This window comes from Chanos chanos, chromosome 15, assembly GCF_902362185.1.
Source record: "Chanos chanos chromosome 15, fChaCha1.1, whole genome shotgun sequence".
Taxonomy (NCBI): Eukaryota; Metazoa; Chordata; class Actinopteri; order Gonorynchiformes; family Chanidae; genus Chanos; species Chanos chanos.
Window position 1 is genome coordinate 4174947 of NC_044509.1, and position 15000 is coordinate 4189946.

Below are 15000 nucleotides of genomic sequence, written 5' to 3' on the forward strand. Positions count from 1 at the left end.
TACTTGTGGTTTTGACAGATAAAAACCAAATAACACAAAATATGCTTAAAACTAGAAACAGTTTCAACAAAACTGTTTTACTCAAAAAAAAAAAATCCTTTCTATCAATTATTGCCGAATTATCAAAGCTATTGTCAAAAGCCATACTTTTTTGTACATTGCATGTTGATGTACTGTAAAAATTGCATATATCGCAAACAAGAAAGACAAAGACATTAACGCATAAAAGGAAGAGATACTTGGTATTGGGAAAGACTTTTTCCCCAAAACAAGCAAAATTAGCATGGGAAAATGGCAAATACTCTCCATTTGGTTCCTCAAAACACCCTATCGAAGGATGACTTCAAAAAGCCAAAAAAAAAGTGCTTTCTCTTTTTTTTTAGCTTTGTGTTGAGCAGAAACTGATTCACAGTCAAATATCTACAAAAGTATATGAGCATCAATACATTCCCAATACTACACATAAAAAAAAAGGGGGTTACATTTACAGAAAGTTACTCTAATACTTCAATCACACCTTCCAAGCATTGGTTCTCACAGATATGTGTTCATTAAAACTAAACTGTTGTCTCTGTATTCTCTATACTTCCCTCTTAAATATATTTTCCCATTCCTCCAAGAACCAAAATTAAAGCAGTTCTTGAGGGGGTAAAAAAAAAGTTACTCTGGTAAAGACTTTTTGTTGTTGTTGTTGCTAATCTGACTGAGATGTATACTTTCCCCTGATACTTTTCTCTTCTCTTCTCTTTTGTGGGTCTCTTGTCCCCCTCCCTTTGAAGGAATGGGATATCCACAACCGAAGGGACGCAGAAAAAACCCCGCAGACAAAGCTATCGATTCTCACTGCTTCGGACTCGACGGTCTTATCCACAGTTAAGCAGTGCTATGCCTTTCTCTCTGCGAGCGGGTTATCCCGCACACGGTAAAGAATACCTCTGTGGAAGAAAAGAAGAAGAAAAAAAAAAACTCTATCGGAAGATAAGCCGTTCCTACAAAGGTCTCGTTTTCTAATTAAAAGTCTCGAGTTTCCGTCTTCGCTTGTTCGTGATATGCGAGTCGTTTTCTTACAGCAGGTAGACTGTGGTGACAGGTTTTCTGAATCTTGATTAGTTTGGAGGGGGAAAAAAAAAAGAGATTTACAGATTTGAGGGGAAAAAAAACCCCCATCATTACTATTTACACTCCAGTGTGCTGTCCTGTTTCTGTTATACGAAATCTCAAATAAAAAAACTCCATCTGAAACAATCATAGGCAAATACCTCCAGTTTCTCTTTTTTTTCACATATATGTATATCTATTTTTAAAAAGTCTCTAATCAGAAAAGCATAAATGGTGTGTGAGAGATTTCTAATATTTGTGGTGCAGTACTGCATGACATAACTGGCACTCGTGTAAATAGGTAAGTGCTTGTGAATAAAAAACAATTAAAAAATAAAAAAATGTAAAAAAAAACCAAGAAGAAGAAAGAGAAAAACACCAAAAGGGACCAGCCCTGACACACAAGGCTGGCTCTTCACACATTAAAACTGCTGTTTCAAAAGAGTGATTGTGAGGTCACTGATTCCTTCATTAGCATATGTACACGTTTTTTGGCCTATCAGTGAACTCCGGTTGACTGTGGGTGTGGCCAGTGTCAGACCCGTGCAGAAATGTAATGCTATGGCACTTGGTGCATATACTGTAGAATAGACAGGCAGCGTGATAGACAAGACGGGGACCGCGTCCGTTCCTTTTTTTTCAGTAGTATGGCACTGAGGTGGGGAGGAGTCCAAAAAACCCTCTGCCCCTCCCCCCCAAAAAAAACAAAAAACCCCTTCTGGGCCTTGACTGACACTTTGACTCCTCCCCTCTGCACATCTCAACCCAGGGGACGCCCACCTGTGCAGCTGATTGGCTGGCATTGTTTGTTTGGATCAGCACATTGGAAGGGTGAGATGGCTCATTGGCTCCAGTTCAGAACAGCGTCCACAGAAAAACATAATAAAAAGAAATGACAACAGCGGGGGAGAGAGGATGATGATGATAGTGATGATTATGATGGATGTGATGGTAGGCCAAGCATGGGTGTCTATTGAATCAGCTGTTCTCTCTCTCTCTCTCTCTCTCTCTCTCATCACTCCTCTGCCCATGCCTCTGTTCCTCCCATCGCTGTCTGATTCTCATTTAGTGACCTGTTAGAGAGAGAGAAAAGGAAAGAGAGATGGAGAGAGAGAGAGAGAGAAAGAGAGAGAGAGAGGGAGAGAGAGAGAGCGAGAACAGGTTAGCTTCACACATACATTGTAACCTATCACTCATCTTGACCAGCTTACAGGTGTGACTGGCACTCAAACTTCATATAATGATCAATATTTTGTCAGTATACATAGCTCGGAGGCTGTGTATTTTATATATATATGAACAAACTAACGCTCATGGTATTAGGATGCTAGTGTTCCACGAAACATATTCAAGGGATTGTGGCGCCTTCCATAATGATTAAATGCATGAATGTAAGGTTGTCCTGGCATTTTTCATTACATTAGTAATAATCAGCTTTACAGGCTCCACTGGGATACTCCAGACCCCAGCAGACCAGGATTACAGCTTACGGACGGTGCGTTTATTGATACTAGTGTGTATGGACACACCCTCACACACACACACGCACACACACACACACATACAGGTCTCTAGGAAAGAGTCAGAGCTGGTGCGGAACGATTTTAATTAGCTTTAGTGTTGGGTTAATGGATTTTATATCATGATGTTGTTGTTGGTGCAGTAAAGCTTCGCTGTATTCTCTCCAGAGCACAAAGACTTTTATTTCACATTTCATGTCTAGTGTGATCAGCATACACTGCCCAGTTAGACACACAGTCCAGGTTTATTATGATGTCATAATGTCACATGACATGGTGATATAATAATAATGATGTCATAATGCCACGCTGGGTAGAGATGACTAATTGTGATTCTTCTTTATTTGTACTTTATATCGGCTGTACTGATGTTAGATTAAAAAAATTGTTATGGCCATTTGGTTGACATTCATAGCAGTACAGCAGGAGTTAAGAATGATGACAGTTGACTGTGTGGCCTTTCTGTGCTGTGGATCTCTGGTGTTTTCATGAGTGAGTGCTGAGGAGAGTGAAGCTGCTCTTTTTATGCCCAGAACTCTGTGTCCTGCTGAGACTCTTAATTGGATCCCAGTTTATCTGATCTAGAAGTGTGTACGACCAAAGATTAATGGCCCTCGACGCATTACAGCATTTAGCCATTAAAAGATCCCCCCTCCAGCTGCCTCCTTCCAACAAAATACGCAGTCTTTCTCTCTCTCTCTCTCTCCTCTTTTTTCTCTCTCTCTCTCTCTATTGTTTTTAATCTCTTTTTCTCCTTCCTCCCCTCTCCTTCTCATTTTCATCCTCTCTAAGACATTACACTTCTTCCTTATTGAACCTTTCTCAGCCTGTGGGTGGCTGAGTGGTTGGATGAGTGGGTGGGTAGATTGGGGTGGGGGGTGGGGTGGGTGGGGGGGCATTGTTGCCTTGAATTACGTAACTCTTTGCTTTGACCCCATTGGACCCCATTGATCTGAAGGCCATTCCCAGCTCCATAAAGGAATTAAGACAGGGGAACATATCATTCAGGCTACAGAGGCTAATATGTTATCCAGTCATTGGTTGTGGTCTGTAGGCTGTGGCTAATTCTGAGGCTAACAGGAGACGCTTGACCGGTTTCCCTGTGTGTCGGGCCGTCTAGAACAGGAGACGGGAGAGCTGAAGACTCTGTCAATTTCGTTCAATTCCAGTCTGAGCGGCTCTTAAAACCACCTTTTTTTTTTTTTTTCCTTACCTTGCCACTCCAACCTACCGAACCTGCCAGCGAAAAAGTGATTAGCTATGTGAAAGTAGCGGGTTTCAGCGGAAAGAGAAGCAGAGTTTGTATTTTAAGGTCAAAGACATTCTCACAGGATTCACCCTGCCTTTTCCTGTGATGGGACTTCCTGTATCTCCCTCCGTTTCTCACTCTCTCTTTCTCTCACTCTTTCGCTTTTGTTATCGCAGACACCTATTCTTCCATTACCTCCGGTAGAATCAAATACTGGCATTTCATTGTTTTTCTTAAAATTTCACGGACATTTATTTTAGAGCCCGTGTAAAATGCAAAAAGAGAAGGCGCAGAAATATTTAGGCAGCTTAAGCAATATCTTATCTAAGCTGGGAAAGTGGAAACTTTGATCCAGGAGCTACATGGCAATGGGACTGACTCTCTAAATCCTAAAGAGTCACGTCTTTCACGCGATAACCTTTCGAAAGCGGAGTCAGAAAAACATAAAAGAGAAAAATCTGTGGCCTTGACAATCAGTCCGTCGGGGTCTAATCTTGTTATTTTTAGCGTGGCACTCCAGAAATCTCCATTGTCCAGAGCAGGAGAACTGGGGGTGAAACAAGCGGGGCCATTTCCTGGCCGTTCTCTCTTTCTTTCGCCAGGCGAGTCCCGACTCCGGTAATTACACGGCCAGTACGCGCGCACGCACACACACACACACACACACACGCAGAGAGTGCACGAGGCAGATAAGAGGACGAAAGAGGGAGGGCAACGCGACCTTGAAAAGGGTCCAGACACACACAGCCACAGTCATGGCTGCTACATCCATATTAACCCCCCCCCCCTCCACCCCACTTTTTAAAAAACCCCACCCAGACCAAAGCTTTCAGCACAGACTCCAAGTTACACTGGGTTATGGGTCTTATCAGCTTTGACTTTAAATTCCAAATCACAATAACATCAACAAACTAAGGGAAAGGAACCTTACTGCCCCTTCTCACGCCTCAACCCAAAAAACTTGATTAATTTTCCTTAGGAGGCTGTGACCACGATCTGAATGGGTAGGGAGCATGTGTGTAGGAAGTGTGTGTGTGTGTGTGCGTGCGTGCGCGCGCGCGTTTGAGTCTGTTTAAACGCTACGTGTATGTTAATACGGGGTCGACTGTGAAAAGGTGAAAACAGACGTGACCAGACGTGGTCTTACCTTAACCGTGGAGGGCGGTCGAGACATCTGCTTTATTCTGTAAACAATAAAGAACGTCACTGAGAAACAGCAGAACACGGAAACAGTACGGTTCTCACAGCTCATTCTCCATTCTCCTAAAGTGTCTCACTGCTTAACATAAACCGCACTGAATTCTCCTGTTCACACTGAAAAGCGAATTCAGAGCAGAGTTTAGGCAGTAGCTGATAGCAGAGCTGAGGTAACAGCTATACGGACAGAGCACTACCCAGAGTCTACCCTCTGTAAGGATGATGCTAAGGGTGTTGGAGGGAAAAGGTGAACTAGGGTGAACTCGAGGGGGGGGGGGGGGGGGGGGCAACTGTAGGTGATTCTGCAGTTCAAAAAGAAAGAAAAACAGGACGATGAGCATGTTTTTGTCCCTTTTTAAAATAAATAATATCGTTTTTTTTTTTTTTTTCTATTCTCTGGTACATCACTTTCTCTTCTGTTTCCAAACGCTAAACACCATTGCTTGCTTTTTTTTTTTTTTTCCTTCCGCCTGTCCGTTTTTTCTCCCTCCCTCTGAGTTGGCAGTAATGTTTCAGCATATTTCATGCCAATCTGTTTGCCATGCCCACAGGCCATCGGGCAGAGAGTGCATCACGGTTCAACCATGCTGAATGATAGGGGGTGTCTTACAGGCACAATGCCCAGAGATGCCCATGAAATACACGCACGTGTTTGTGTGTGTGTGTGTGTGTGTGTGAGCATGCATTTATGTGCGAGTGAGTGCGTGTGTGTGTATGTGTGTGAGAGAGAGAGAGAGAGGCTATCTATATGTGTCCTGTGCTATAATTGGCAAACTCTAAGCCTAAAAAAAGCTATGAAGTTCAAAACACTGAAACGCTTGAGGAGCTTGAGGAGTGGATGCCTCCGCTCCAGTGAATACTGCGTGCTACTCCTCTGGATCTTATAAACAGACTCTGCAGGGTTGTCTGAGAGCGCACTCACGGAGGAGGAGGAAGAAGAAGATTGTGCTTGTGAAGGCTTTTTAGACGTATTTTGTGAATTGCGGGGGGGGGGGGGGGCATTTCTTCCATGCTTAAAAACGTGAGGTTACAAAAAGAAAAAGAAAAAAAAAAAAGATCCTATTTATGGACAGACTCAAATAACCTTGCTGCTTGAAGGGTTATTTTTATGCAGCTTTTTTGAAGTGCGTTACGTAAGCGCAGAGACGGCTGAAGTTTTCCGCAATGTAAACGCATTACCTTATCGTTGTTTTATTCCGCTCTTCCATTCTTTACTCTGTTTATTTATTTATTTATTTATTTAGCCTGGCAAATACAAGGAAGCGGGGGGGGGGGGGGGGGGGGGACGTGTTTGTTTATTCTGCCTCTAAAATGTAAAATATTCATAAAACGAAATGATGAAATAGGCCGTCACTGAATCCTGCCTTCGGTTTCCCTTCGCTCTCGTGCGTCGGCTTCAATATGTAACAACGATTAATAATTTAGTCTTATTCAACAGAGTCTAATTCCCAGAAAAGGGTCTCTGCGGCCTCTCCGTCTACATCAGAGCCGCAGCAATATCTATTTCTGTTGGAGCAGTCGGGGGATGTGATGGTGGTTAGAAAGAGGGTGAGCGAAGTCGTTTCACTAAACCATGCACAGTCATACTGCGGCCTGAAATAAAACCACAAAACAGGAACCCAATGGCCAGAGAGAAGGAAGGACCTTTTCATTACTCCATAACAACGCTGTTTGGTTTCAAATGGAACTGGAAAACAGAGCCCCGGGAAAATCGATTCTATATAATCTGGATACAGTTCAAGGATGTGGTGCATGTGTATATATATATATATATATATATATACACACACACACACACATACATACATAAATACATTAATATGTACATATATATATAGGTATATATTCATTCTCTTAAACATGCAGCTTTGAGAGTGGTAATAAAATCTAGAGTCTAACAGTAAAAGCAGTTAAATGCTTAGTCAGTCGATGTGGGAACCTGCTCTTTAGGCCAGTGCCACTGGATGTCCAGGTATATGCAAAGAGACCATAGACGTCAGGCTGTAGTCTAAGGCAACATGGCTTTAAAATGTCCCTGAGCTAAGACAGGAAGGAAGTCATTTTCGATAAGGAACACACACAGGAAGTTCACTTGATAAAAAATGCAAAAAGAGACGGCCACAGGGGGAGAGAGAGAGAGAGAGAGAGAGAGAGAGAGAGAGAGAGAGAGAAATGAGAGGGAAATGTCTGCTGTTGCATTCTAGGTTTTGTATTTTTTTGCCTTTTAAGGCAATGAGATAGCTCTGATCCCTGCAGGGCTGTGTGTTTGAGTTAAAAACGACTGTTTCTGTGTTAACATAACGAGGTGACTGTGGCTGCTATTAACAGACTGAGTAAGCACTGAGTGCAGAAATGCAGTGGCGGGTTTAGCCAGTGAGAATAGCTTGTGTCAGCAGCTGGATTTAGCTGACGGACCGGTCTTTGCCTGGATCCTGTGTTTTTATTGGCTGAGGCAGCTCTGAGAACCCCCCCTGAAAGCTTGCTCTAGTTGGCTTGACTCTACGGCCATGTCGCTTGCTCTCTCTCTCTCTCTCTCTTTCCCTGTCCCTGTTGAAACTCTGACCTCTGGTATTGCGGTAATATGCTCTGAGAGATCATTTGAGGAGAGGCAATATCTTAGGAGATGATGCCATTTCACTATATTGTGTTACGTTGATATAATAACCACAAATGACTTTCTGGTGGAGTGTTGACAGCATTAATCTCAGTTCTGTTGGTTATCATCTCGATTAAGAGCATTCTAGAAGGAAGTCAAATTTCACCGGCGGAATAAAAGGGCATTAACTTTAGCCAGGCCATCATTTGGTTGAGTAATCACAGAGGTTTATCGTGTGTCATCAGGTGTGTAGCTACTCACTGCAACTCTGCTTTGTCCCGGTCATCAAGGAAGAAGAGGGCGGTCGCGAGGAAGAACATTCCTCCGAGGACGATGACAAAGGGGCAAAGCATGAGGGCGTATCCCAGACTCAGGAACTGCCAGAGGACGGAGGTCGTGTAACTCTGCTGGAGGGCATCCGAAATCTGTGCGATTAAAACAAAAAAACAAAAAAAACAAAACCACAAATAAAACAAACGTACACCACAGAAATAATCAAATATAGGTTAAGACCTATAAACTCCACACATTCAGGAGTTTAATGTGTTGTGAGGTATTGCCATCTTTATCACGACCATAATCATGTGGTAGAACGAATGGGTCGGTAATTTGGTCAAAATGTCATTTAGATGCTATTGGTATACATGGTCATGAATTTGTGAAGTATTACTTCTGAGGTAACAGTCCTAAAAAGAGCTGATGTGAATGGAGAAACACTGGGTTCAAAAATGGCCAATGAATTCAGTTAGACTCAAACAGTTAGACTTTTTTTAAAACTGCAAATACATACAGAACAGTCAACGCCATGTCAAAAACAAAAATTTACTAAATTATCCACACAACCAGTCAAGTCATACGAGCAAGCCCACACACACGCACACACACACACACACACACACAAACATACATTCACTCTCTCTCTCTCTTTCACACACACACACACACACACACCACACAGGAAGAATATGAAACAGTCGAGTTAGCCATAAGCGGTACAGCTCTCTTTACATCACACACTGTGACAGTATATTAATATGAAAGTCTCGGGCCAAACCCTGACTGATGAACGAGAGTCACTCTCTGACACACTCATAGCTGTAAAGAGCAGTCTCATGTCATGGTTAGCATACTGAGAGGCTAATCCTTTACAACCACATGGCCTGTGTCTCCCAGGAGTGTGTGTGTGTCTATGTGTGTATGTGTGTATACATGTACATGTGTGTATTCGTGTGTGTGTTTACATGTGTGTATGCATCTGTTGCTCTGTGCTCACCCAGCATGTGTGTGTGTGTGTGTGTGTGTGTGTGAAATGAATGTGTATGTCCACTCGTGTTGATGCCAACTCCAGAGAGCAAAGGGGTTGTCTGTGCTGACCGTCTGTGTGTGTGTGTGTGTGTGTGTGTGTTTGTGTGCGCATGTGTGTGGAGATCTGGGTGTCCTGCCAAACAACATTACCTCTCTCCCCATAAGCCCCTCTGATGACAAAATGGCGGAGATGGTGAAAATATGTAGTGCATATCTAATTGCACTCTGCTTTAATGCCGAAAACCATTCCTGTGCTGTAGATCGCTTATTTATAAAGTGATTATATTGCCACCCACTTTGCCTCTGGCCATTTCTCATTCACACACACATAAAACAAATGTTCCCACATCCGCTCGGAGTGGAATGAAGAACGGTCTGGTATTAAGTTCTTTCTTTGTTTTCACAAACAGGTTTCCCATACCAGTCTCTCTCTCTCTCTCTCTCTCTCTCTTTTGGGGTCCAGAACAGGTGGGGCAGATTCTGAAATATGGCATACATACAGCAAGGCTTACGGTGTTTACTCTCTCTCTCTCCCTCTTTCTCTCTCCCTCATCTCCCCTCAACTTCTGTTTTATCAAGCACTAAGTAAAAATAAGGGTCACCAAAGCGGGGAAATTATATGACTAGCAAGTAGGCTACAAGGTTTATCTGCAGTGTGCTTGAAACCAGTATGAGGTCCTCGGAAGTTAGCTTTAGCTTAGCAACGAAACCTTAATTACTATTTTTTTTTTTTTTTTTTTTTTTTGGCGGCAGATTATTGACACATATATGCCAGTACTGAGTGGGACTGTGTGAGTTACTGAAGAGTCTATTCCGCGGTTGCTAGGTGATGGACAGCTCCATGCAATTCCTGTGAGAGTTCTGTCGAATTTGCGTGAGAGAAAAAACTGTATGAGAACAGTCAACCGCCTTGGCATTCACATGCTAAAGCGCCGGGTGCGAAATAGCCAAGTCATCTTTGACGCGGCGACGTGCGATTCAGGGCCTTGGAGTGAAGTTATGACAAAGGGAGATGTGAAAAGGTCGCTCCGTGCGTCACATGGCACCACTGATCCACTGGCCAAGGGTGAGGATGGAAAGAATTTTCCGGAAGGTATCCACTACTTCACGTGTACTGTCTTACCAACAACGTAGCACAGGCCGAGAGCTATGCGATTTGACGTATTTCTCATCATCCTATGACTATTTGCCGTAGGAGACAAAATTAGCCAAAGACGTAGCGATGCGCTAATCTCACGGTATATAATTGTCTGTCATTATTAACAAGATGTTACTGACATACCTTAGTGACGTTTAGAGACACTTACAGACACTAATGGAATCTGTCACATCGGTGAATTTAAACTTAAACTGGACTCGGCGCTTTCATCTTATATGAAGCCAGAGGGATATTCTCTTTTAGGAGAATGAAGACATATTTATTTCAAAGAAACTGACAGGTTCTTACTGAGGGATGGAAGTGTTAACACTGGAATTCTTTAAGAATCTCTCGGTGCTCCCTCCATTATGTAATCCAGTCGTTTAGGTGGCATTCAGTGGAATACGGTCTTTTGTAATCCGAAGGGCAAAGAGAACAGTCAAATGGCAGTTTATTTTTGGTCCAACAAAGGTTCTGCATTCTTACTTTTCTTTGTTTGAAGCTTTTGGGGTTTTTTTTAGTTACACTTAAGAGAGTTGGTTTTTTTTTTGACGTCAAAAGAGCGTGTTCATGACCTGAAAACCCTCGGCGGCTCTTTCATGTGTCAGCGCTAACTGCTAATTTGGGATGTTCCGGGGCTTTTGTTGTTCTGCAGGAATTTGCGTGTGATCGGTAAATGATTGAGTATTAGTTTGGTACGTGTCTGAACCACATGCTGTAGTTAAAATATACAATTATAAGTTTAAGTCATTATCTTGTAAATGTCTGACATTACACGCTTCAGTTTCATGGTATATTCTCTGACACTTTTAATACGTCACTAAACTGCTATTATAACTAAACCTCCCGTCAACAGATTAATAGAAAAACAGATGAAAGTCCTTTGTAGTTCTCATACCTAAATCATTCAGGTGTAGTGAACCAGAGAAGTGGATTTAAAGAGCTTTTGTACTGTACCCCCTAGAGTTTATGACACATTGTCACTGAATAATCACAAATTTGATTGTGTCTGCCTGTCTGTCTCTGAGAGAGAGCAAAACAGAAACATGGCTAACAGTGAGCCTGACCTCTAGGGTTTGCCCCAAGGTCACGAGGCCTAGTGGAGGTGGTGTAGTGTGTGAACCTGTCTACAGGAGTTACTGTTTAACTTGGAAGTACGTTCCAACGTTCCAGTGCTGAATGGCAGGAATGCCACACGGTAGCTGGAAATCTGGGCAAGCCGGCATTTTTTTGTGTGTGTTTGTGTGTGTGTGTTTGTTTTTGTGGGAGTTTTTTGTCTAATAGAAAAACACAAAGGTCTCATGAGTGTAGGTGTGGAACAATGTCTGATTGGGTCTTTTATGAGACCGGAGAGAGTCCTTAAGAATTCATAGCCTTGAATGTTTCGGTAAAATGGACCAGCCCAAAGCACACGAACACACACGCACACACACACACAGAGCCTCATGAGGGTCGGCATTACTGGAACAAGAGAGCCGGCAGAAAGAATCCGGAATGGAAAAGTCACGTTGGGTTCATTGTTCTGTGGAGACGGTGTATTTGACATGTAGAAAAAGCTACTCCTAAATATAATACATTGACCTGGGCAAATGCCCCCCCCCCCCCCATTCAGTTCCATATCTCTAATTCCTCTTTGAATAACTACAATACACTCTGTAGATCTTTTCCTTCAGGAGAAAGGCAATCTAAGCACTACGGACTCTTTTCCTTGTCCTGTTCTCTGTTATCTTTAGAAAATGCTGGCCTGTTAACCGGCTAGTGGAGGTTATCTGCCTTAAGCATTCAATCGAGATTAAATATTGATTCAATTGGCTTACTGTAGAAACACACACACGCGCGCGCACACACACACACACAGTAGCTGCTGGATTCCTGTCCTCACTAGCAAGGCTAATCTCCAGAGATCAGTCACACAGCCACTGGCTATGCTACGTCATCCGCACGTGATCAATCAACTTTAGAGTAGTTTCAGCGCACGGTGGGGAAACCGCTCAGTGTGTGTGTGTGTGTGTGTGTGTGTGTGAATACCTCACCTTGCCGATGAGATATGGACTCCCAGCATCCCCTAGTAAATGCGAGGTGAAGCCCTGGACAGCAACTGCAGTAGCTCGCCTTGTCGGTATGACGACATACTACAGTCAGAGAGAGACAGAGAGGGGGGGGGGGGGGGGTGTCGTTGAGAGTGAAGGATGTGAACAGAGCAGAGACAGGGCAAAAAAAAACAAGTGAGCATAGACGTATGAACTTATCCATCAACGTCATTACAAACCAAAAATTCTCCATCTTTTCAGTTTCAGGGGCCAGTTACCACGGAGCTCCTGTTCTGTCAGAGTGAATTAAAAGAGCCCGTGTCTGATCCGTCGCTAACTCTGCTGTAACAGCCCGCGTCTGTGTGTCTGTCTCCTCTCCTATACACACTCACTAACTCACTCGCTTACACTGGCCTATTTGTCAAACAAAATGAGAGCTTGTCCTGTATGCTAAAGTAAATCCCACTTCAACTGGCTCATTCGAGCTTTACGAGTGTTCTCTCTCTCTCTCTTTCTCTCTCTCTCCCTCCCTCCATCCCTCCTTCAGAGGAGACACAAAAACGTGACCTCTGTATGATTGTTATTCCGTTTACTGTGCAGTGAGTGGCAGACTTATTAAGCTAATTCCAAGCGGTCGTACAGCTTTTGACCACGCCCAAGCTATAAGGCTTCTCCTTATAGTCAGAGAGCGTTTAGACGTTTTAAAAATAAGAGAGCGCTCTGGAAAGATGACCGGCTTTGTCACCGAGCGGAGGCAACAGTTTTTTTTTCCAGTGGGCCCCGATGGATAAGTATAGGGTTTCTGTACGTACCATTAAAATATCCGCGGTAATGGCCCAGTTCAAAAAGAGCAGCGTCTCTCCTATGAAGATACAGACCTGAGAGAAAGAAAGAAAGAAAGAAAGAAAAAGAGAGAGAGGAAAAAAGGAATTAAATCAAAGTTCACTCTATTTCATTTCTCTGAACTCTTCTCTCGTTTAAAAAAAAAATACGCAGAAACAACTTTGACTGGAGAATTTTAGCCAGAAGAGCAACGTCCAGATGAAAGGTGAATAAGGCTCAGAGTGTTAAGGGAACTCATGCATTTTGGTGCATTACGGGGACTCGCTATTCCATTGCGGGCAGGTTTATAGAAATGTAGTGTTTCATCTTAAGGTTGTTACACATTTATTTTTTGCCCCTCTAACCATAAAGATAATACACGGCTTGCAATAAACTAAAGCAAAAAAAAAAGCTCAGAGCCCGTTGACTCAAAGTTTATATCTATATTTGTATTTATATTTTTAAACTCTGTTGTTTACGGCGTAAAGAGAGGCCCGCTTCAGCTTGGTTCCAACACAAATGAACAGCCTTCCCGTGACGTCTGGGCTTTGGTCTCTTAATGCCAAAATTAAGACCCGACTCTCAGATGGTGGTAACTGATTTTACAGAGCGTGTGTGTGTGTGAGTGTGTGTGTGTGTGCGCGCGCGCGCGCACATGTGGTTTGTCTAAAACTCGGGCTCTGCCAATCGGGGCAGACAGCAGCAGCTGTTGAGGAGAGACCTCCGTGCTCAGGGGCCAGACAGAATTGTGTAAGGGATCCGTTGGGATTTGGCGGTGGAGGAGAGTGAGCGGGACACGAGGTCTGTTCCCGTTTTTTTTTGACGGGTTCTTGGTTTTCCGCTGAGACGCTCATCTGCCGACGGAGCCCTGACAACCGGGACTGACTGGGACTGACCCCACCAGAACCAATCGGCACGGAGCTGGGCTGGGCGGTGGTTTCACTTCTCAAAACTAATGGTGCTCTCTGTGTGTGTGTGTGTGTGTGTTTATGTGCATGAGAAAGAGACATTCGATAGAAGAGTGAATATATGGTGTGTGCATAAGTATGTGTGTGTGCCCTTGTGTGTGTGTGTGTGTGTGTGTGGTAATGCATTACATTAATTACAGAATGTTCAGACAGTGTGACTGAGCGACAGAGCCGTGTGTGAGTGAGGTATAAAAACCCTGACTGACTCCAGATCAGACACTGTAACAAGCGCCAACACTTTGAGCAGTGGGTCAGCTGTACTGGGATCAGTGGGTTGGCAGACAGCAGCTGTCACAGCTGGAACAGGCCTGACTCACGTTGGAACATTCTTAGACCTCACATCTGTCATTATCGAATATCCCTCACTATCAGTCTCTCTCCACTTTCTGTCTACACTGACTTCTCAGAATTGTGGATCTGCACCTGTCTGTCTGTTCACACTTTCAGTGTTAATGGTGAAGATTTTGGACTTGTAGCTGCTTCCCTGTTCCTTCCTAATCTGAAATCCAGAGCACACTTACAGAAATCTAATAAGCTGGGAATGCACTCTGCCTGCTAATTCACAGAAATCTCATTATATATTACAAATATAATTTCTAAAGCATCAAAGTGGCTGTTCCATTTAGAAATCTGTGATGATTTTGTCGAAGCCTATCGGCGAGGATACTGCTATAGGCCACACCCAGCGTTTGCCAGCTCAAGGGCAAAATCAAGGTCGACTGAGAGAAGAGAGGCACCCCTGGGAACTGAGTAACCTCACAGATGATGCAACCCCTCTCTCTCTCTCTCTCTCTCTCTCTCTCTCTCTCTCTCACACACACACACACACACACACACACACACACGCAGAGCTTTCCAGAAGAGAATAAAGGCACACCTGAGCAGCCAAGCATGGCTTCAGGTAAAGCCCTTTTAAAATTCCCCTCAAACCCTCTCCAAGACACAGGCTCAGAACAGAACGTTCTAGAAAGAGCCGGCGAGAACTGCAAAAAACAATTTAAATGACTCCGCCTCAAGCTTTTCGTAAGGGCCGTTGACATACAGAAGTCTCCTTGACCCCTTTGGTTTCGCTAAGCT

At 43.6% G+C, this 15000-nt stretch overlaps 1 protein-coding gene across 1 annotated transcript in view; it reads right to left on the reverse strand.

Moving 5' to 3' along the window:
• Window positions 1-1357: 1357 nt before the first annotated feature.
• Window positions 1358-15000, reverse strand: part of spns2 (SPNS lysolipid transporter 2, sphingosine-1-phosphate) — a 74524-nt gene continuing 60881 nt past the window's right edge. Inside the window, exons 9-13 of the mRNA XM_030792443.1 lie at window positions 12946-13011; window positions 12137-12235; window positions 7922-8085; window positions 5015-5051; window positions 1358-2171 (exon numbers count right to left, since the gene is read on the reverse strand). Of these exons, the coding sequence (XP_030648303.1) occupies window positions 2160-2171; window positions 5015-5051; window positions 7922-8085; window positions 12137-12235; window positions 12946-13011 (378 nt within the window). The 3' untranslated portion in view covers window positions 1358-2159. The remainder of the gene's footprint in view (window positions 2172-5014; window positions 5052-7921; window positions 8086-12136; window positions 12236-12945; window positions 13012-15000) is intronic.